General features: G+C 45.7%; 1 protein-coding gene across 1 annotated transcript in view; it reads right to left on the bottom strand.

Moving 5' to 3' along the window:
- Positions 1-24,561, bottom strand: part of FNDC3B (fibronectin type III domain containing 3B) — a 267,953-nt gene that overhangs the window by 93,646 nt on the left and 149,746 nt on the right. Inside the window, exons 4-6 of the mRNA XM_053390554.1 lie at positions 18,320-18,396; positions 13,729-13,972; positions 8,140-8,442 (exon numbers count right to left, since the gene is read on the bottom strand). Coding sequence (XP_053246529.1) covers positions 8,140-8,442; positions 13,729-13,972; positions 18,320-18,396 — 624 coding nt within the window. The remainder of the gene's footprint in view (positions 1-8,139; positions 8,443-13,728; positions 13,973-18,319; positions 18,397-24,561) is intronic.

The following is a 24,561-nucleotide window of genomic DNA, read 5'->3' as shown; positions in this document are numbered from 1 at the left end:
CAAAACCTCAAAACTCTGTTAAGCAGCCGGCCTATTACACGGAAACCTTTCCCGCTTCTGCTCAGCTCCCTTTCCTACTTTACAGTGCAAGCAGAATCCAGTCCCAGAGAATTTCAGCACCAGTTATGTATAGGGATCCTGAAGCACCATTCCTTAGCAGCTTGTGTGGCAACAAGACTGTTGTTGTTTGACAGCAACACGCCTGCCAAAATCACATCGCAGAAGCTGGCTCTTCAGATTGCTCCGGAGATCCAGAAGGAGGCTGCCAGCTGCCATGTCATACGCATGTCAGCTAAACCGTGGACTTCATTTACAAATACAGAATGCTGCTTTGCTTGATTTTTCTCTTTCTCAACAAACCACACATTGCAGCTTTGTGAGAATGTGCATGCAAAAGGCTGCGTTTCAAAGTCTCCTCTAAAACATATTTTCACCCCCATCGCATTTTGAATATAGGAGGTTCCCTCCTGCATCCTAAAAGGTAAATAATTTTATCAGATATTTTGCCTGACTCGGACTAAACCGGCTGTAAAAAATATTATTTAGTTGCTCTGAGTGCAGCAGGTCTGGGCTTTGCTTTTAAACTTTCGCGACTGTGAGAGCGCACACTGACCTAAGCGGAGGTGATGCTGGATTTCTGTTAGACATGGGAAACAGATCAGGGTCCAGCTTCAGGACCACTGCAGCCGGGGCTTAAGAAGAGTTTGGATTTGATATCCCGCTTTATCACTACCCTAAGGAGTCTTAAAGTGGCTAACAATCTCCTTTCCCTTCCTTCCTCCCTCACAACAAACACTCTGTGAGGTGAGTGAGGCTGAGAGACTTCAGAGAAGTGTGGCTAGCCCAAGGTCACCCAGCAGCTGCATGTGGAAGAGCGGGGAAGCGAACCCGGTTCACCAGATTACGAGTCCACTGTTCTTAACCACTACACCACGCCGGCTTAAGAAGGTATGGGCAGCAATGTTGGATCATGCCAATCAGTGGCCCATCTAATCCAGCATCCTATTCTCCCCATGGCCAACCAGATACCTGTGGGAAGCCCACAACAGGAAAAGAGCACAGAAGCAGTCTCCCCACCTATGATTCCCAGCATCTTGCATTCAGAGGCATGCTGACCCTGACAATTATTCCTATTCTTATTTATTAAATTTGTATACTGCCTGTCAGGGGACTGGGGCAGGGAAATACAGAGCGATTCTGATGCTTCTGAGGAGCAGCTCCTCGTCCAGCAGTGGGGAAAGCCACACCTCCAGTGGAGCAGAGGGGGAAGGGCGTAGCCAAGCGAGGGGAGGGCTCGAAGATGCTACTGAGAGCCCAAGCGCCTCATCTAGCCCGGCTAGCCAGGAAACAGACATGCCGTTTCCGTCGCCCAGCTTGCGCAGAGCGGTGAAGCGTAAGGAGGGGATGTGGAGATTTGGAGTGTCTAAGTTCTTATGTTGGGGGAGAAACCGGAAGGGGCCACTCCCGGAATCTGCAAGTGACTAAGGCGGACATGAACTTTGGGGTTCTGCGCTGTAAATAGTTTGCACCAAATAAAATCTGTAAAAGACAGGTCGGAGTCCTGCCTGGTTACTCACGAGCAACCACCACCAGCACCTGACACTGCCCTTCATCCATGGATCTCAGGGTGCTTCACAACATAAAATTACAAAAAAACCCAAAAAAAACAAGATACATAATAAAAACAAGAACAAAAACAAACCAATAATCCCCACCTTCCACAAATGCACTTGGTTGAAGAGAATGTTTTTGCCTGGTGCCTAAAAGTGTACAATGAAGGCGCCAGGCGGACCTTCCCAGGGAGAGCATTCCACAAACAGGGAGCTGCTGCAGAAAAGGCCCCTTCTCGTGTTTCCACCCTCTTGACCTCTCGTGGAGGAGGCACACGAAGAAGGGCCTCGGATGATGATTGCAGGCTCTGAGTAGGTTCCTATGGGGAGAGGCGGTCCTTGAGGTGTTGTGGTTCTGAGCCATTTAAGGCTCTATAGGTCAAAACCAGGACCTTGAATTGGGCCTGGTAACTAATGGGCAGCCAGGGTAGTCTGGCCAGGGTCAGCGTGATATGCTCCAACCATCCTGCCCTGGTGAGCAACCTGGCTGCCAAATTCTGCACCAGCTGAAGTTTCCAAACAATGGAGACAGAAAACAGCTATCATTTGAATCCAGGCTCTTTAATCCAGCACACCACCACAAAACGCTCTCAGCGATGCTATGGGAAACACTTTAAAAAAAGAGAGCAGAATTTTCTCGGTGAGGTGCAATTTACTCTAACTCCAAACATTCTTAAATAAGTAGGTTTGGCTGCTTAACCCAACCCAACCCAACTCAAGCGATCTCTTGCCAGCTTCTACGACTCCAGTTGCTGGTGCCACACTGTGTGAACAGCGGACCTGTGACCTTCTGAGGGTCACACAGTTTTGTATTATGCACATCCCTTTCCCCTCTCTGGGCCATTTGGACAAAATTAGTTTGTGCTTTAATGGGGCTCATCCAAGAACTCCTCCTTGCAACATCCTGCTGAGAAGATTGTCAGGTGCAATGGCAAAATGTCCTAAGTAAATTTAAAGAGGAAGACAGCCGACCCACAAGAGGCTTTTTAAACATCCCCGTTCTGGTGCGTTTGGCTCTAAGCCTTACAGGAAGAGCTTCCATGGCTTTGGGAAACGCACGTTCTCTGCCTTCACTGGGAAATTCCTCCCCAATTTTCCACTTCAGAGCTTGCAGGGTATCCAATCTAAGGAGCTGAAGGTATTTCTGAGACTCCTCGACTTGCAGTTTCATTAGGAAGCAAACTTTGCAAAACCGGAATCCAAAAGGCAAGACTGTCTTCTTAAGATTATCTGGAAGGGTGGTAAACAAATTCAGCCTCCTCTCAGACACACACCAATTTGATTAACGTTTCCTGCATTGTTTTCTGTCCTTTCCTTTGTGCAATTTTAACTAAAAAGCACTCCCTAGCTGACCCAGTGAACGTTCCAGCGCTTGACTTCATTCCGTTTTCTTGGCATTTCCCAGCCACGATCATGCTCCACAGCTGTGCAGCCTGCAGAACTTCCCAGAGAAATGTAGCTTCAAAATATCTCCTAATCAGAGCCAGGGCAGAAGAAAACCAGTCCACTTCTTTTAGGTGAAGAATGGCAGAGGAGAAGCAACCAATTTCCATGAGGTCTGGCAGCATGATCCAAAGAACTTTTCAAATATGAAATAATAACCTCAGGTTCACCGCCAAAACATACAGTACTTTCACATTTAGATGTTACAAATGTCTTACTTTTATTTTCACATGTTGTCTTCTTCCCCGCCCCTGAAACACAGCAGTTTTCAATATTTCATAACACATACCCCAAAGTAGCTGGAGAATTTTGATATGGCTTTGGCCTAGCCCCAGAACTGGCATTCGATTAGTATTGAGATTTCCATCTTTGGTCACAATTACAGCCATGCTGCGTACCCAGAAACATGCATGCTGCTCCCTCGTATCGAAATGTAATAAAACACATCCCATTTAATTGATGTGAGCACTTGAGCACTTATTCACATGAAAAGCAACACAAATATATCCATCAAACAAGCAGAACTACTCAAAGAAAATGGCAGAAGTTTCTGTCCTGTGAGACTGCTAGTGGTATGTTACAGCTTCTTCTGTAACAAATGCCTCCTTTAGAAATTTACTAGAGTGCCCACTTTTCCCTTGCCAAGGACTAGCCTGGTATTTCTCCTGCCAGTTTCCTCCAGCTACCGCCCCCCCCCCATTTGCTCTCGGTACCCCACACCTCATTTTGTAGCAAGCACCGCTCCGAATCAACCATCAGCGCTGCATCTCCCCACCCAACCTTTTTCTTAGCCTCTGTTCCAAAAACCAGACTGAACCATTCTTAAGGATAGGACAAGGGCAGGGACAGAAAGGGGTGGGGCAGAGGGTAATGTGGTTTTTAGGTAAACACAGGAAGTCACTAGAAATTGCTAGGCAACCATCACTTGCATCTGTGTCGTGCCTAGGTAAAGGTAAAGGGACCCCTGACCATTAGGTCCAGTTGTGGCCGACTCTGGAGTTGCGGTGCTCATCTCACTTTATTGGCCAAGGGAGCCGGCGTACAGCTTCCGGGTCATGTGGCCAGCATGACTAAGCTGCTTCTGGCAAACCAGAGCAGCGCATGGAAACGCCGTTTACCTTCCCGCCGGAGCACTACCTATTTATCTACTTGCACTTTGAGGTGCTTTCGAACTGCTAGGTTGGCAGGAGCAGGGACTGAGCAATGGGAGCTCACCCTGTTGCAGGGATTTGAACCGCTGACCTTCTGATCGGCAAGTCCTAGGCTCTGTGGTTTAACCCACAGCGCCACCCGTGTCCTCTCGGTACCCAACACTTCAAATCAACCATCAGCGCTGCATCTCCCCACCCAACCATTTTTCTTAACCTGCTCATAAAACCAGATGTGCAAATGTCACTCTCATCCTCCTCATCCCTACCCCCACCCCCAAAAAACACGGGAGGAGGGCCAAGCCTAGTGTCTGTTTAGCAGTGGCTATACAGAGGTTTATACAGTCATACCTTTGGCTACAGCCGCTTCAGGTTGCGTTTTTTCGGGTTACGGACAGCCGAAACCCGGAAGTACCAGAACGGGTTACTTCCGGGTTCTGGCGGCCACACATGCACAGAAGCACTAAATCGCACTTTGCACATGCGCAGAAGCGCCGAATCACAACCTGCGCGTGTGCAGACACAGGTTGTGAATGCTGCGGGTTGTGAACGTGCATCCTGCACGGATCACGTTCGCAACCCGAGCGTCCACTGATAAACATATATGACGCAGTTACATGTTCATGGTTAAAACAAGGACAGCTGAACTTGCGTGCTCAGGAATATCTGCTCATTTTGAAGCCCCAACAGCTGGTGCCCGATGCAAAAATCCCAGTTGTTCTACAGGAGAGCTAGCTTTGCCCAGGAAAATTAAATTAAAGCTACTATTTCCTGCAGCATTAAGCGCCGAGCCAGAATTTGTTGAAAGCAAAAGCGAGATTTGAGAAGCAGAAAAATTCAAGGCAGTGCTTGCCTGTGCCACTTTTGCCATCGGTAAATTTCGAAAGGGATCTTTGCGGAGACCAGCGAGACGGAAGCAAATAAACGCCGAAGCACAATGCCCCTTTGAAAAAAGCGGGGTGGAAGAACAGCTACACTTTTTTTTCCTCTGCCAGCTTGGGAAAACAAACCAAAAGAAAAGAAAAGCATTCATTTCCCCCCTCTTGAAACTTCAGCACTAGGAGCTGCATATTGGAGTCAAAGGCAAGGCCAAGCATTCCAACCGGGGAGAGGAAGAAAGGCGAACCTTTGTAGCTCTGACATGCAGACCCTATTGACGTGAGTCATCACTACTGGAAACAAAGGGGAGCATTGTGAACCTGGGCACAGGTGTGCCATTTCATAAATACCTTGGGGGCCACTAAGTCAGAAGGGGAAGGAGACCTTGGCGATAGCAACTCTCCAAGGGTGCCCACCGACTCTGCGTTACATGCAAACACTTGCAGCCTCTATCTCAGATGCACGCTCTTAATCATGCAATGTGCGGCTGCAGTATTAGGACAACATGCTTGCAACTCAGAGACATGTCAGAATTTTTGCAAACCAAACAGCTCCTGCTGCTATTTTGCATAGGAAGCGGCCTCAAACCAGGTCAGCCTAATTGTACATGTAATCCAGTATGACTTCCTCTGACTGGGAGCAGCTCTATCATAACCAATCATATCATCATAGAATCTTAAGAGTTGGAAGGGACCCCAAGGGTCATCTAGCCCAACCCCCTGCAATGCCGGAATCTCAGCTAAAGCATCCATGACACATGGCCACCCAATCTCTGCTTAAAAACCTCTAAGGAAGAAGAGCCCACCGCCTTTCGTGGGAGTCTCTTCCACTGCCGAACAGCTCAGAACTGTCAGAAAGTTTTTTCGAAAGTTTAGTTGGAATCTCCTTTCTTGTAACCTGAAGTCAATGGTTCGTGTCCTATCTTCCAGAGCAGGAGAAAACATGCATGGTCCCTCTTCCATGTGACAGCCCTTGAGATATTTGAAGATGGCTATCCTATCTCCTCTCAGTCTCCTCTTTCCCAGGCTAAACATACCCAGCTCCTCTATGTTGTTATGATATATATCAGGGATGGCCAACTGGTCGACCGCGATCGACAGGTCGATCCTCCGTTGATTGTGGTTGATTGTGGTCTCATTGTACTCCGCCGGGGAAAAAGATCATCCGGCCCTGTCCTCTTGCTCTGTCATTCATTTGTGCACAATTGCAAAAGCCGAAGACGCCGTTATCGCTGTAAGTATGTGAGCAATTAATGGCTTGACTGCCCCCAAAAGAGAATGGAAATTGGGATCTCTCCATGGGTAGATCACTGCAATTTTCCCCCCTAGGAGTAGACTGCAGTCTTTTGGGAGTTGGACGTCCCTGATATATATCAGGCTACACAGGATCTTTTTCGATCAGCTACTGCCTGATCTTTTCAAGTAGAGAAGCCAAGAACACAGGACAAACGTAGCACTCCTGGGCATAAGAAATGGTTTGGGTGTGAAGCAAATCAATGGGCAGGGCACCTCCTGCATCTGCTACATCCTCTCCCTGATGTACGCTTCCCTCTGTGGCCTGAGCAACTCATTTGTTGTGTCTGGGAAAAGAGGAAACGACCACAGTTGCCAGATAGCTCCAAGGTATCATCCTTCATCGTTCCTGCAAGTGAAGTGGGTGTAGACCTTGCAGGTGGTGAAAGGGGTGTTTACTCGCATATGTACCCAGAAGAGCTTCAGCCAAAAGGTATATTTTATGCCAAAAGAGGGCTGCTGATTTTGCATAATCATTTAGAATGTGTAGCACCCAGGAAATCTGAAAACATGGCCCAGTGTCCATCAGCTGGAGAGCTGAAAGTCAAAGTGGGCCAAACTGAGCTGGCCCCAAATTATATCCTCCAGAGATTTGTAGACATTCAGCATGTTTCCTGCTTTAATCCCCAGCAGAGGAAGCATAATGTCTTTGGTGGGGACGGCCGTTGTCGCTCGCATACAAATCTGTAACGGCTACAAATTTGAGTTGCAACTGATGGGGGTAATATTGCAATGCAGTTAAAAGACTTGCCCTCTACTCCTTATTGGGCAGGGGCTTTTAATGCATATAGAAAAGGTTAGCTTTTTTAAATTAAAAACTATATAAAACTATGCATGGGGCAGAGAAAGTGGACCCAGAAAAGTGCTTCTCCCGCTCTTATGACACCGGAACTCAGGGCCATTCCATGAAGCTGAATGTTGGAAATGCATGTGCAGGCAAAACAAAGTACTTCTTCACATAGCTAAACTCTGGCATTCAAATCGCAGCTTGGAATTTAACAAAGCCCACAGGTAGCAGTTGCACATAGTTCCTTGGGAGTAAGTCCCAGTGACCTTAATAGAATTTACTTCCAAGTGAGCATACATGCAGGAAAGCTATCTAATCTTATGTACTTCTTAAAATACCAAGGGAACCAGCACTTGTATCCCATGCTGCCAACCACTGGAACAGCAGACTTTTGCTTGCCCAATGAAATTTCAGCCTCCTCCCCTCTCCCCGCACACTCTAGGCTTGGGGGGCTTCTTGGAGAAGATTTGCAGGAGGCAGGGGAGAAGGGCAAGAGGAAGTACCATTACACGAGCAGAACACGGCACATGCAGCATTAGATACAACCCAGAAGGTATTTTTAATGCTGGTACTAGACAGTATTCAAGGGTTGTTTCTGGGATTCACTATAGGTGGAGTGCTGATGTTTTAACCTAAAAATGTGATCGATGTCTTTGCCAAAAAGGACAAAATACAGGGGACCTCTTTCAGGGACCTCCCTTTAGCTACAGCTCCCTGCTGAGTGTACAGTCTATGGGAAAACCCAGGTTTACTGTGTAGTGCACAAAGTGGCTCCACAAAGAGAGAACAGGCAAAGCTCTATCCAACCTCCCCTGTCCCAATCTTTTCCGAACTTCAAAATGAAAGCAACTCGGCTTACTGCTTATGCGTCTGATGCTTCACTGAACGACATTGGTGCCCCTTTAGCTTAGTTCATTGAGAGTATGTTTTTTTGTTTTTTAAACTGAAATATATTACGAAGAAGCACCAGCTAACTTTACCGTGCAGTTCCTGCTCGCTTGACTTTGGGCTGCTTCTTGCTCTGCGTTCGGTTTTTTTCACAACAGGCACGGCTGCTCCTCCTCCTCCTCCTCCTCCCCCGTTCGCGGCTCCATTGTGAGCCTTGATGGTGCCATTGTAGACTGGGGAACAGTTTCCTAGATGGCTCTTGTAGATGGACGAAGGGGGGCTGTTCAAACGGTTTTGGCGATCGATCTGCCGTTCTTTGATTTTTTTGTGCGGTGGTTTGTTGTACTGATCTTCCCTGGTTATGTAACTGGACATTCCATATAGTGGTATAATCTCTGAAATTTAAAGAAAAGAAACAGGTTCATCTTAGACTCCACAGCCAGCTTCATCAGCACTCATTTAACCACCATAATGAAAAACACTGCTTGCGTTCCCACGTAACACTAAACTTACCAGGACCATGAGATTTCCCGAAGAGGAGGTTGCAGCTGCTTTCCTCCTCCCAAGCCCTCTTTCCTGCTGAGTTGAGCTAAGCCAAGACTTGGCTTAACAAGTCATCCAATCCAGGAGTGGTGGTGAAGCTATAGGTCTCACTAACCATGAGCTGTAGCCAAGGACTGTTCTTGGTTAAGGAGACAGCATGACCACAAGTCCCAGCTTAGATGAAATGCAAACCAAACCTTGGCTTGGTTCAACACAGTGCGGCGGTAAAGAAAAGACGGAGGAAGGAACAAAATGGAATCATGCTCCATGTTATTGTTGAAGCTTCAGCAAGTACTTGTTTGCATGGTGTTAAGCCTATCGGTGTGGTTGCTCGAGAGCGATCAGGCAAGATCCCTCACTGGTCTTTTCAAAGGCTTTATTATTGGTGCATAAAGATTTACAATGCAGAACGCCTCTGTTCCATGTCTTGCTCAATCACTAGCAGAATCTGAGAGTGGGCGGTCCTTAAACTTTCCCCAGCAGAGTAGTCTCTTGACCCCCAGCCAACACCTCCCCTCTCTGCGCGAAAGCTTACTGCGCAAGGAAGGCTTGGGTAAAGGGGGACCTCCCCGCTTTGCTCAGGCAAGGTGTCCTGGCACTACCTTGCACCCTCCGAGCCCTGCAGCTCTTCCCCACTAGAGGCATGGCTTCCTTCCTCCGCTGAGGAAGTGCTGCTTCCCACGATTTTTGGAGGTTCTCTGTAATCCATCTCCCCTTCCTCCTCTCGCCTCTGAGCCAATGGCAGTTCCCTGACACATGGTAAACAAGTTAGGTTTACCATGCCATGTGAATCAGATCACTGAACACTTGCATCCTATTGACACTGTACTCTTCTAAATACAGTGGTACCTCTGGTTACGTACTTAATTTGTTCTGGAGGTCCGTTCTTAACCTGAAGCACCACTTTAGCTAATGGGGCCTCCTGCTGCCACCGCCACACGATTTCTGTTCTCATCCTGAAGCAAAGTTCTTAACCCGAGGTACTATTTCTGGGTTAGCGGAGTCTGTAACCTGAAGCGTCTTTAACCTGAAGTGTCTGTAACCCAAGGTACCACTGCACAGGCAAATGCTTCAGCATCAAGTCAAGGTGTCTCATAGAGCTAGTAGGTCAAACCTAGAATATTTTTTATTTCAGGCTTTCAAACATAATGTCAGCAAGAGCCCTAGAAATGCACATGCCTGAAATTAACATTTTGCACCATGAGCCAATTCTGATAATCTTGCCCATTCTTGTCTAAAAAAAGAAACTGGCCATCCTTTAATTTGAAAATGTCCTCCGAGCAAATGCAGCCAAGAACCGCAGGTGACCACAACAACAGATGTTTTGTTACAACTTGTACCGTATCTTCACTGAAGTAGCTGAGAGGGAGGGAGGGGGGCTTTCTTCAGTTAGTACATTCATATGTGGGCACCTCCTTTGATAGATCCTGGTCATTCCTTTATATATTTAGCACATTTGCATCAAATCTGTGAAGAGCACAGAATATGCTCATCCATGCACATCTGCTCAACTGCAAAACACATCTTCTGTAGTTGCAGAATCTGGGAGATATTGCAGCACAAAATGCTAGAGTTGTGAGCATAGCTTATATAATGATACGTGGACTTTTTCCAAACTTGCTCTAGACCTAAAAGCATATCCCAAGACCTAAAAGACTTTCAAGCACCGAGGAATGAAATGGAAGACTACTATTCATAACTCTCTGCATGGCAAAGCTATGCCTCTCATGTCCTAATTCTAAACACATGTCAAAGGGCTTTATTTCCATAAATTATAGGTTGGGCCAAGTCAACCTTCACCTAAATTTACTGTGCGGCATCTGAAACTCCATGGGGAGGCAGGAGTCTCTGACCACAGGGTTAAGCTCAGCATCATGGCATTGCCAGTTCCTCTGGAGCCACATGGAAAACGAGCGGTAATGCCAGGCATAGCTGTGTATACTGCACAGCTCATTAAGGGCTACACCGGAGACCCTGCTCACACTTCTCTCAATGAAAAGGGAGGTAAGAAATGCTTTGGGGAAACTGTGGCTTTTTCAGTAATGGCCCCAAATATATGCAACAGCCTGCTCACGGAGCCCCTCTGGAGCCCAGGCTTATAGACTTAGGAAAAATGTGCTTTTGTTGGGGGAGTTACTTATTTATAGCTTTTCTAAATCTCAGGTTTTATGTTGTCTACTGAGTATTTTAGGGTTGAGTATATCACCATAACAAATTGTGATACTTCCATCGTGTTGTTTAATAATAATAATAATAATAATAATAATAATAATAATAATAATAACAACAACAACAACAACAACAACAATAATTTATTTATACCCCACCCATCTGGCTGAGTTTCCCCAGCCACTCTGGGTAGCTCCCGATCAAGTGTTAAAAACAGTACAGCGTTAAATATTAAAAACTTCCCTGAACAGGGCTGCCTTCAGATGTCTTTTAAAGATAGGATAGCTGCTTATTTCCTTCACATCTGAAGGGAGGGTGTTCCACAGGGTGGGTGCCACTACTGAGAAGGCCCTCTGTCTGGTTCCCTGTAACCTCACTTCTCGCAATGAGAGAACCGCCAGAAGGTTTCATTCATTCATTTAATAAATATGTATTCTGCCCCAAACCTGTAGATCTCAGGGCAGTTTTATGAAAACAACAGTTGATAGTGAAGCATTTTCATCTGCACCAAAGGCTATATAGCTCATGGGACTCCCCCCTAAAGGAAGCAGCAATACCATCCGTGGGGAAAATGAGATCTGAAAAGATGTGATCGTTCAAAACACCTGGGGCGAAGGGAACTAGCTCAGGGGCAATAGCATCGGCTTTACAAGTAGAAGGTCCCAGATCCAATATCTGGTGTCTCCAAAGCACGGCTAGCAGAGACCCCTGCCTGAAACCCTGGTGAGCTGCTGCCAGCCGGTGCATGCAGTACTGACCTGATGGTCTGACTTGGTATAAGGCAGCTTCCTATGTTGAGAAACTCACTGCAAAATCCCTGCTGCTGTTTTCTATTCTACCATTTGGGTATGACGCAGATTAACCACATCTATCAGAAACAATTCTGCTCTCAATTGCTTTCAGTTGCATGTCTTGCATTCTGATGACATTATCATAAATGGGAAAGGGTCTCCCTTCGCAGCACACATGAAGAGGAGCATCTCTGATGCAGGAAACTGCTCAAATCTCTCACATACAATAAGGATGGCCCTGTTACCCTCAGGGACCATGAGACAGTTTCACAGTGACCCACTGCACATTCTTTTCCAGAAGCAGGCAAAAGATTGTTGTTGGGAGTGGTGTGTTTTTTGCAAAATAAATAAATGACACCTCTCGTCTTTTCCATTTTTGAGAAGTCACCAGCATGACTTCACATGACATGAGGGATAAAGGTGCTTTGTCTCTATTCATTAGTGACAAAACAGGGGACTCGTGTTTGCTTCTTTCTGACAGTGGTCCTTGCCTGGAGGGCAAGGCTTGTCAGATCTAATTTTCTTTGCTAACCTGACTGCAGCTGGCTAAACACAAATGCACCGGACAAGCACAGCCACCACCCCTCGCCCGGATAGTAGGAAGCCTTGGTCCTGAAGAGTCCCTCAAATGCTTACCCAGCCTCTTTCTGAAGGCCTCCAAGAAAAGCGATTCCCCATTTATGACAAACTATGCCAAAGGCATAGTTTAGGGACGCAGGTGGCGCTGTGGGTTAAACCACAGAGCCTAGGACCTGCTGATCAAAAGGTCGGCGGTTCGAATCCCCGCGGCGGGGTGAGCTTCCGTTGCTCGGTCCCTGCTCCTGCCCACCTAGCAGTTCGAAAGCACCTCAAAGTGCGAGTAGATAAATAGGTAGCACTCTGGCGGAAAGGTAAACGGCGTTTCCGTGCACTGCTCTGGTTTGCCAGAAGCGGCTTAGTCATGCTGGCCACATGACCTGGAAGCTGTACGCCGGCTCCCTCGGCCAATAAAGCGAGATGAGCACCGCAACCCCAGAGTCGGTCACGACTGGACCTAATGGTCAGGGGTACCTTTACCTTTATGCCAAAGGCCGGTCTTTGCTCGCAGTCCCAAACCAGATACCCAACAGCAACTCTCAGGCAACTAGTACCCAGAGGCATCTTGCCTCCAACTCCCCTGGTCTTATAATTAGGAATTTCTCCCTAACCCTAATGCTTCATCGAAAGCAAATCTCCTGAAGTCCCTCCCAGCCAGCGAGCCCCTAACAGGGCTACAAAGCTCTAAGACGACTGGAGTCGCGAGCAGCAGCACTCCTCTTCAGAGTGAGGAACTGAGATATGAAAGCTAGGAGCTTAAAGGCACCCTAAACCTAGGTTATGGGCGCAACAACGGAATGTCTAGGCACACTTTATTATAACAAAAATACAAAGCTGAAAATGAACGAACTGCAGCTAAAATATTATGTTCGTTTTTCACCTGGTCTAGTCCGTCCCCTGCCCACACCCCTTAATATTCTTCTCCAGTCTTCAGAGAGTAGATGGAAGTGGGGAGGCAGAAAAAGGTCCCCTTTCCTTCCGCTCTGCAGTTTTAATCTGAAATCTTAGGCGCAGTACTGTGCCCAGAGCTCAGAAACTGCTCACGCTAATGAAAACCCTGCTGCAAAATGCGCCTAGGACAACGGGAGTTTCGAACGCTGCTCCTCTTATAGCTGAAGGGGCAAACTGCAACATTTCACTGGTACAACTTCAAAGCCTGGTATTGATAATGAAGCAAATACTGCAAACATTTAAAGAAAAATAAATCCCTTCCTGTAATACACCTGTAACTTCAATCAGCTTTGTATTGTACACATTTTGTTTCTTTAAAAAAAACCCCATGCAAAATATAATCATGCTGGGGGAAAACAGCAAAATACACGAAGTCCAGATGGTTGAAGAGGCTCACTGGGTAGGGCAGAGTCGCTATGCTTGATTCCCAAGAGTTAGGTGGCTGTTGCTTATGGGGAAGGAGAAGGTGACGCAGAAAGGAGGGCAGCATGGTGGAAACGCATTGGCAGGATGCTGGATTGGCTCTGCCAGCGTGTTTGCAATGTGCCCATCTCCCTGTTAGCCTCAGCAACCCACCTGTTGGGAGGCTAGCATAGCACCCAGCGAGCTGCTTCTGCTAGGCTAGAAACCCCACACCAGTTGTCCTCTTACCTTGCTCTCCGTAGATTGTAGGGGGGAGATGATGCTGAGGGAAAAACTGGGGTGGCATGTCTCCAGGCCCAGTCACCGGTGGGTAGAAAGCCGTATGAGAGTTATGGATGAAATGCGGGTGGTGAGTAAGATACGGGGGTAAGTGGTGGGTCGGAGAAATGGCAGAAGGGTAGCTGGGAGGGTAGCACTCCGGAGACTGAGGTGTGACCACCACCCTGCGAACACCCGTGTTGTCTTCTATTACCTGCAAAAAAAGAGGAGGCAGCAAGGTTGATATAACAGATGCAATTCGCAGGTGAAATAATTTTAAGACGCACGGATTTTATTCCCATTAATAATAATAAAAAGCTTTTCATGGTTAGTAAAAATAACGTCCATATCCAAGCGCCAGCACTTCTGGTGGTAATGTCGTTCATGGCAGACACTCAGGCAGCCACACAAATTATAGCAAGGCATTCCGTAATTGCTTTATCAATGGAATTTTGAATGGAGATCAAAGGAAAACCGAAATACGTGCACCAACGGCCCCTTTGAATGGACAAACCTTGCCTTATTCATGAACACCGAACAGCACGGACAGAGCTAACGGTGAACAATGCATTATTTATTTGCAACAAAACAAAAAACCCAAAAGCGTGAGAATCCACCGTTTTGGATAAAGGAGCTATAATGGGCAAATGATAAATTAGGATTGAACTCTGCCCATCTGTGGATATCCTACCTGAGAATACCCCTAATCCTAGATCCAGAGCTGACCCCTACACCTCTTTTTAATTAAATCAGCACAGTCACCTTCCACATGTCCCTGAAGCACACAAGATGTGCCTGACGTCTACTTTGTACTGCAGAAAGCGCCCAGTTCCAAGTTTTAGTTGGGGGAGTGTTAATAGGGTTCATGTCCCATAATGGGCATCTCCTTGGCCACTGTAAGAATAAAAGGTTGGACTAAGTGGGCAATTGGCCTGATTTAGCAGAGATCTTCTTACGTTCATGCTTAGCTCTCCCCACTGAAATCAATCGCCAAGAACTAAGTTTTGGCTAGGCTATGCCTAAAGTTTTTGACGAATAATGGTATATTACTTTTGACTCTGGGTATGTTTTGGGGGGAAGTTCTCTATGCGGAGATTTAAAGTTTATAGTCATGTTTCTAAAAGGTAAATTGTATTTTCATTGTGACCTTGGGAATTAACGGAGACTCAATACATTTGAACAGATTTACCCAAGACTTCATAAAGAAATCATATCTGCGTTTCCTTCAGGCTTAGATAATGTTCTGTCTGACTTAACAGGTTCACGCAGCCTGGCACTTCGAGTCTATATAAGCTATGAGTTCCTCCCACTGTCCATCCCAAGAGAACAAGGTTTTCTGGACTGTGTTGGAAACAGAGCTGGGCCAAAAAAGGAATCACTTTTCACGAAAACTTCAGCCAGCTTTGAAAAGTATAGCCCCCCACCCCACCCCACAACTTTCAGTGAATGTTGAAGAATAGGTAAAACATAGGCCAACTTATTCATAGCCACTTTTACTTCTGGGCAACCTTATGAAGGCCACATGCTGGTGGGGCCAGAGGCAAAAGTAGGAGGTGCAAAGAATCATAGAATTGTAGAGTTAGAAGGGACCTCAAGGCTCATCTAGTTCAACCCCCTGCAGGAACCTCAGCTAAAGCATTGATGACTGATGACCATTCAAACTCAAATGTAAAAATTGTCTTTCCACAGTAGGGTAGTTTCTACATATAAACACCCACCCACCCCTTCCTCTTTATGCTCTACCCAGATGAGCAAAAGGCATTAACAGAATTCAAAGGCCCATTTTAGCCAGGTACAGACAATAGGAGTGCAACAGTGGAACAACAGTGAGGAGGTGTGGTCTGGGGAGATGGGGCATGGCTTAGAAAGAGGCCCAAGGGTCAGAGGGCAACATCTGGCCCCAAGGGTCTCCACTCCTGCCCTACACAAAGCAATTCAGCAGAGCACTCCAAAGTTGACACCACCTCATATAGTCAAGTAATCACGCCAAGAGAGGACATCCACACTATGGCCACAAAGCAAACTGACTTGAGCAAACCAGAACACACACAAAAAAACCAGCACCTCAGCAAGCAAAGAAAATACAACAAATAGAAGGGACTCTGTATTGACACCCTGTGAGGTATGTTTTCGAACTTCTGGGTTGCAACTAATTATATTAAGCATATATATATATACAGTGATACCTCGGTTTTCGAAGGTAATCCATTCCAGAAGACTGTTCGAGTTCTGAAAAGTTCGAAAACTGAAAACTCAACAGCCGACAGCTAGGCCTCAGAATCTTGCACTCAGCGGAAGCCCCGTGGCATGTTCGACTTCTGAGGCATGTTCCAAAACCAAAGCATTTATTTCCGGGTTTATGGCGTTCAAAAGCTGAAATGTTTGTCAATGGAGACGTTCAAAAACCGAGGTACCACTGTATATATATAGCACTATCAAAGTACGGAATGTTTTACGGAATGGGCAGCAAGAAACAGATCATTGGCTGAAAGTAGCTTACAAAACTAAGGCTTCAGCAGTGAGGAGAAACACAGGCAAGGCTGGAAAGAGACAAAGGTGGCTTCTCCATTCTTCTTTGTGTTTCAGAAACAGAGGGAGTTGAGGGAAGGGAGATCTTCGAGGAAGAAGCAAAGGATTGGGGAGGATCGCAGAGCAGTTGGAGTCCCCATCCCACAACCCCATAAATATTGTGCCCCTTTCTGCTTTAAAGAGGCTCTACAGCTGTTCACAGCAAAGCTACAGGGAACCAGGCAGAGGGCCTTCTCAGTTGTGGCACCCACCCTGTGGAACACCCTCCCACCAGATGTCAAAGAGATAAAAAACTACCTGACATTTAGAAGACATCTGACGGCAGCCCTGTTCAGGGAGGTTTTAAATGTGTGATATTTTAATGTATTTTTAATCTTTGTTGGAAGCCACCCAAAGTGGCTGGGGAAACTCAGCCACATGGGCGGGGTACAAATAATAAATTATTATTATTATTATTATTATTATTCACCTGCTGATGGTCAACAAAGCCCACCTTGCCCCACACAAGGCAGCTGTTTCTGCAGATCATTTTCCTAGAACCTAGGTCACTTCAATCCAGAGCTTCAATCAATGGGCAGCAAAGGTAACATTTGAGGCTAAAACCCCATAGTCCTAAGGGTTGGTGTAACAAAATGGGGTGGGGTGGGTTTTATAGCTTTCACCTAATAGGCCTTGTTATTTCTCCACAGGGGTATCTGCTTTCTGCCTGGCTCTCGAGACGCAGCCTTCCGAGGGCCGACCAAACCGAAGTCAAAATATGTTTTCGTTCACAAGCTGGAATGTTCTTATTTCCTTTACATCCTTGTCATCCCAGTGCCAAAACAAACAGAAGGCAAATTAAATAATCACTCAATAGTCCTATTAATTACCGACATCGCTGGGCCCGGGCAAGAGCAAATAAGGCGAACACAGCTATTATAACATCAGCACCAACAAACAACAACAGAAAAGCTACACCAAGTGACTACTACGTGCTTCAAGCTGTTACTTGGTATGAAGTCATTTGAAAAAACAGAACATTCGTTTTCCACATGGCGGGAAGTACGTTTCAATTCAACGGGGAGAATGTGGGGCGGGGGGAAGAGAGAGAGACAATATATAGCTTTTTCTATGACTACACGGCCAGCTGCTATATTCAGATGTTAAAGGGCTGATTTTACAAAGCTTACTCTTCGTGGTAATGTAGAGCAGCCCTAGATGCAAGAGGAGGGAGGAAGATCAGATGGGGACGTCCAAATGGATGGTCCAGGGATGGCTGGGAGAGATCTTCCCCTTCTGCCTCTATCTAACCCTAACCCTGCGGAAAGCCATCTAATTAGACTTTAATTTGATTTTGACCTGTTTTTAGGAGGTAATTTAATTATTGTTTGATTTTATTCTAATGTTATACAGTGGTACCTCGGGATAAGTATTTAATTCATTCCAGAGGTCCGTACTTAACCTGAAACTGTTCTTAACCTGAAGCACCACTTTAGCTAATGGAGCCTCCTGCTGCTGCCACGCCGCCGGAGCACAATTTCTGTTCTCATCCTGAAGCAAAGTTCTTAACCTGAAGCAATATTTCTGGGTTAGTGGAATCTGTAACCTGAAGCGTATGTAACCTGAAGCGTATGTAACCCGAGGTACCACTGTATATCTGATGATAGCCGCCCTGAGCCCGAATTCGGCCAGGGAGGGTGGGATATAAATAAAAGTTTATTATTATTATTATTATTATTATTATTATTATTAGAGAGGAGGAAGCAGATCTGCGAACCCTCTTCCCCATTCCTTCTGCGGAGTTCCATGGGCTTTGACCAGCCAGCAGGAGGGACTCAACAAGAGGCATTTTGAGCTGGAGGCAAAGAGGAAGTACACAATTTTGTCACTAAGAACCCTGATGGTGCCTTCATAGGTGGGACCAGGTCGCCACCATGAGGGCTAGAAGCTTGCGCACAAAAAGAGAGAGAAGGCAGGATGTTGAATTCCGTGTACCTGTTTGAAATGTCACATCCCTGCCGGCACCCGAATTCTTTTGCTGAAAAAAGCATACCTGTGATATATAACCTGGAGGCACATGTATGGGAGGAATAGATCCATTTGGCGACATCATGGGAACCTCTGCGGGTCCTGTGAAGATAGAAAGAGGAAAAACCAAACGATTAAGATATGCTTTATGTTCATGTGTACTGTGCTGAAAGACTCTAGGACATCTGTAGAACCAATTTTGATACTTACATGCTCTACAGTGGTACCTCTAGTTATGAACTTAATTCGTTCTAGAGGTCTGTTCTTAACCTGAAACTGTTCTTAACTAGAGGCGTGCTTTTGCTAATGGGGCATCTTACTGCGGCTGTGCCACCGGCACACAATTTCCGTTCTCATCCTGGGGCAAAGTTCTCAACTCAAGGTAACTCTTCCAGGTTAGCGGAGTTTGTAACCTGAAGCGTTTGTAACCTTGTTTGTAACTCGAGGTACCACTGTACATATGTCTCCCCAGAAGCACATAGCTGATACCACCTCAATTGCTCCTCACACATCACTCCAGGAATGTTTAAGAACTTCCACTCATGCAGTTGGGCTTCCTGGCATATTGACATAACCCACGAGCAACACCAGTCCCCTTGGGAGAGATGTACCATGTTCCACGAGTGCACCTTATAAACATTTAAAGTGAAACAATCTGACTGGAAGATTTTGTTTGTTTATTTGAATATATAAACATAAAGTGAAAATAATAACATAAACGTGTTTCCAGGCAAAAGTGGGTGAAGCCACATTACTCCAGTTGCATATAACTGGTGTTCTTCTTAGAATTTCTGAACCAATTCAATCTACAGTCACTATTCTAGAATTATAATCAGCAAACACCAGTGCCAGTTTTGTGAACAACTGATTTATTACATTTGTTTTCCACAAGCAGCTTGGGTGGCATACTTGAAATCACACTATTTTTACCTCCAGGTCAAACCTACAAGGTAGGTCAGGCTGACACATGTTGACTTCCAAAGGCCAGACAGTGAGTTTCATGGCTTGGCAGCGAATTGAGCGTGTCTCCTCAGCCAAAATGCAACACTATCAGCTCTTCTACCATGCCCCTCAAAATCAGACTCCCACAAGCCAGTGCCCTCCAGATGTTTTGGTCTACACCACCCCTTGGCCCCAAACATCTGCATGGCACCAGGTGGGTGCAAGAGAAGGCCTTCAAGAAGACTGGCACTATACCCCAGAAGTGTTCATGCCCATTATATGGCTTTGCATAGAATTCAATCTTCTGGAGGTCTAAGTCCACGACAAGCCACCCTCAGTAAATAATAATAATCTAGCAAATATTCTATGATTTATAAATCACTTTAAGAGTCTGTAAAGGGCTTCACATATATAATGCTGGAATCCTTAGAACCCCATCCTTAGAACCTCAGTATTATTGTAGAATCATAGAATCATAGAGTTGGAAGAGACCACAAGGGCCATCGAGTCCAACCCCCTGCCAAGCAGGAAACACCATCAGAGCACTCCTGACATATGGTTGTCAAGCCTCCTCCAAAGAAGGAGACTCCACTACACTCCTTGGCAGCAAATTCCACTGACAAACAGCTCTTACTGTCAGGAAGTTCTTCCTAATGTTTAGGTGGAATCTTCTTTCTTGTAGTTTGGATCCATTGCTCCGTGTCCGCTTCTCTGGAGCAGCAGAAAACAACCTTTCTCCCTCCTCTATGTGACATCCTTTTATATATTTGAACATGGCTATCATATCACCCCTTAACCTCCTCTTCTCCAGGCTAAACATGCCCAGCTCCCTGTAGGGCAAGGCATGGACCCTCCTCCAATCAGTGTTAAGAGGGGAATTGATGGTAGACTGAAAGGGGGTCCTCCTACTAAACACCACACAGCCACCCATAGCCCCATAAGCCCCTATTATAAATGGGGGTTGTGGGGGATGAGGCTGAGAGACACTTGGCTCACTCAAAGCAGCCTAGTGAGATCATAGCACATCACGAGAGATACAAACCAGGAACTTTCCAAATTTGCACCTTGGTCTCTTAGCCGTTGTGATACATCAGTTCTTGAAACTGCTTAGTGATCCACACACACTGACTGGCATTCACAAAGGTCTGCAGGCACACATTGACTATCACAACAACACATACAACCACACAAAATCAGATGGATAATACTGGAGGAAGGTCTGAGCCTTATTGTCCCTGGGCAAGTGAGCTGGTTGCTGCTCAATTTCAAGCCTACGTGTGGCATCTGCACTGACACCTATTGAGCAAACAGGTACAGTACGGTAAAGCAGCAAAGGGAGTAGCCATTCACAAGGATCTCCAGTTTGTAACCCACTGGCCTAGACGAAACTTTCCCTTCCAAAAGTTTCCGATCGCGCTCAGTTTTTACATATGTGAAGAACTATCTCAGGAACATATGAAGACCACAAAACTCATTACCTCAGCAGTTTGGATTAACCAAGGAATGTGGTTATATAAGCAAGAGACTTGAAAGTTTCCACTCCAAACTCCAACCTTGGATGTCGAAAGTTCCTTTCTGAAGTATCAAATGCAAATACAGCAGCTCATGTGCCATAAGCATTAGGGCGCCGAGCTACATAAATCTAGGTAAAATGGAAAATAGGAAACCATACAGGGAATGGTTTAAAGACACCATATGTCTTACTTCTACAATGATTCTAACTGAAATGCCAGAAGACGTCTAAAATTCCAGGTCTGGAAATTTCACCATCAAGAGGCAGGCTTTCCACAAACTTAAATCACAAATTGGTGGCTTTCTGGTTATCATGACCAAAACGCCTTGGTCACAACATCAGAAATAAAGTCTCTCCTTCTTGCATTCTATCATGAGATAGGCTGTGCCATTGCTCAGTGATAGAAGTATCTGTTTTGCATGCAGAATATCTTGGGTTCAATCCTGGCATCTCCAGGTAGGACTGTGAATGTTTCAAATCCTCAATATTGAGCTCGATGGACCAATGGTTTGACTCAATGTAAGGCAGCCTCCTACGTTTCCTATAAGTGCAGCTGGGAGTACATAGGCCATAACTTTTGCAGATGCTTGTCTTAAACTGAGGCAAAGAGGAGTGACACACATACGCACAGACAAACACACGCTACTTGAAACAGTTATTAAAAGCTTCCGGTCTCCATCAAGATAAAATTATACGTCACTAAGACCCATTAGAAGCAATGGGAATTAAAGCCAGACATGCACCATTAGTTTATATGGAATTTAGGCTGCAACCCTGCCCCCCCCCAAAGCCTCAATGAATTGAGTCTTACTTCTGAGTAAACATGGTTAGGACTGCAAGTGTGACTTTCCCTAGCTGGATCAAGAGTGTAGCATTTAACTGATCAGCTTCTCAAAAGCTGTCTTGGGCTACATGGGTATTACTTATCGCAATACACATCCACCCTCAATCATGTTTTATCTATTGTTAAAATACGTCCTTATGAGGGCCATTGCCATTCTAAAAGAACAAGTGAAGCGTTCATGATGAGTATAGAAATACAGTGGTACCTCAGGTTAAGTACTTAATTCATTCCGGAGGTCCGTTCTTAACCTGAAACTGTTCTTAACCTGAAGCACTACTTTAGCTAATTGGACCTTCTGCTGCTGCTGCGCTGCCACTGCACGATTTCTGTTCTCATCCTGAAGCAAAGTTCTTAACCCGAGGTACCATTGTATAGCACTGGTCCTTATTAACAAGTCCCTATCGGATATGTCAAAATCTCCTCAAAATTAACACACATGCCCTGCAATTCGAGAATTACAAAAAAATTCTGCACTTTTAAGTTCTCACACCTAAGCAGGCGCTAACTGCTTTGACACTCAAATTGGCCCCGTTATAGAACCTGTCTGAGAAACGTCTGTCAATCCGTCTATAAAGTAACAGCCGCCATTCGGGATGAAACCGAACTCTCACATGCAACAGACTCCGCTGTCTGTAAATGCCTCAGATTCAATGTTTTAAAAATTGCATTTTATCGTCAGAAGTGCTCTGCACAAGCAGACTCTTAACCTCAGGTGTGACCCTCAGACTGTTAAAGTCATTTGGGGAAAGGGCTTTAAAGAATGTTGGACAGGTGAATGATTTACTGCTATATGATGTTTTCTTCGCTGCCTCTATTTCAGGGCTGGGCAAATGACTTTAGCACACATTTCATTTCTCGTCTCCCGTTGCCGCTATCAAAACAACTTGCAAGTGGGGACTCTGCATTAGACCTAGAAACCGTCTCTCGCCTGGGACAACTCAGTGCATCTATTAAAAGACTGGCATTGGCAACACGACCCACATAAACGAATGCTAAACTCACAGAAAGAAACACTGCAATTTTATATACTGCTGTTTTATCGTGGGTTTTGACCACATATATATATTTTAATGAATAGCTCTGCTTTGAGCACGCATGCATATATATGTGTGTGTGTCTGTGTGTGTGTGTGCGCGCGCGCGCATGCAAAGGGACGCGGGTGGCGCTGTGGGTTAAACCACAGAGCCTAGGACTTGCTGATCAGAAGGTACCGCTCCGGCGGGAAGGTAAACTGCGTTTCCGTGCGCTGCTCTGGTTCGCCAGAAGCGGCTAAGTCATGCTGGCCACATGACCTGGAAGCTGTACGCCGGCTCCCTTGGCCAATAAAGCCAGATGAGCGCGGCAACCCCAGAGTCGGTCACGACTGGACCTAATGGTCAGGGGTCCCTTTACCTATATATATGCATGCCAAAGATGGCTTGCAAGAAGACAATAAGAACTTACAAATCTCAATGGTGAGAGTCATTTCCTGAATGGATAGAACTTAGCACTTAGAAACAATTTGTAAGGAAGGAACCATTTGTAAATTATTATTATTATTATTATTATTATTATTTTATTATTATTATTATTATTATTATTATTATTATTATTATTATTAATAATAATAATAATTTATTTGTACCTCACTCATCTGACTAGGTTGCCCCATTCACTCTAGGCGGCTTCCAACAAATATATAAACATAAAAGACCAAACATTAAGGGCTGCCTTCAGATGTCTTCTAAAAGTTGTATAGTTAATTTTCTTCTTGAGATCTGATGGGAGAGTATTCCACAGGGCAGTCACCACTAATGAGAAGGCCCTCTGCCTGGTTCCCTGTAACTCCACAGAGGGAAGAGCCAAGAGCTCAGTAGTAGAGCAGAAGAACCCAGATTCAATCCCTAGTATCTCTAAGGTAGGGCTGGGAGATGTCCATGTTTGGAACCCTGGAAAACTGGTGCCAGTCTGGTATCCCCTCACTCACTCATCCAATTCTCTTGTGCTCCCCAAAGAATTAGATCAGATTTATCCAGTAGGAAGGGATGAAAGCTGGCCAGGAAGGGATGAAAGCTCCGTGCTGATCTTCTCCCCAACTCTGTTGGGGAACTTTGTGCCCATTAAGTCACGTCAATGTTGGCTCATTTCATGGGAAAGGGGGTACAGGCTGGCTATCTCCCTTCTCCCACCTCCTCACCCCAGAGCATTCAGTCCAAGTTCTTACCTCCACAACCATGGAGGAAAGACAAGACAAGGTGCAGAGATCCTAGAGGATCAAGCCCCATCCTGTTTGAGGGTCAACATGGAATGTGGCCAGAAACCTCAAGCCTAGTTACTTTTACTGGATATATAGCACTAAAATTAAATTAGGTTTACAGCATTTCGCCAAAGTCAAGGTGTTCAACACAAACATATTTCCAAATTTAGGATGCAATCCGATACACATTTACCTGACAATTCGGTTCCATTCATGCATAGGAATACGCTTGTTCTTATTTCTGAGCTCTTATTTCTGAGCAAAATTCCATAATTTATACAATGTTGGCAGTTATTGGTCTCCGCATCTATTCCCCCCCCCCTTTGATTTGGTGGCATCAGAAATGTTGAAGGTATGGCCCCCAGGTGCATAATTGAGTGCAAGGAGCATAGCCTCAGGGTCTGCAATGTTGCTCATGGCACTTGGGCAGACTTTTCTTGAAAGGGTATACGTTGCCATCTCCCAGTGCTGCTGATTTCATATGAGCTAATCTCCCGACAAGGGGACGCAAGTGGCACTGTGGGTTAAACCACAGAGCCTAGGGCTTGCCAATCAGAAGTTCAGCGGTTCGAATCCCTGTGACGGGGTGAGCTCCCATTGCTCGGTCCCTGCTCCTGCCAACCTAGCAGTTCAAAAGCACGTCAAAGTGCAAGTAGATAAATAGGTACTGCTCCGGCAGGAAGGTAAACGGCGTTTCCGTGCGCTGCTCTGGTTCGCCAGAAGCGGCTTAGT

This window comes from Podarcis raffonei, chromosome 5 (assembly GCF_027172205.1).
Source record: "Podarcis raffonei isolate rPodRaf1 chromosome 5, rPodRaf1.pri, whole genome shotgun sequence".
In the NCBI taxonomy this organism is placed as follows: Eukaryota; Metazoa; Chordata; class Lepidosauria; order Squamata; family Lacertidae; genus Podarcis; species Podarcis raffonei.
Note: the sequence above shows the minus strand (reverse complement) of the source record. Positions and strands in the feature narration are given on the sequence as shown.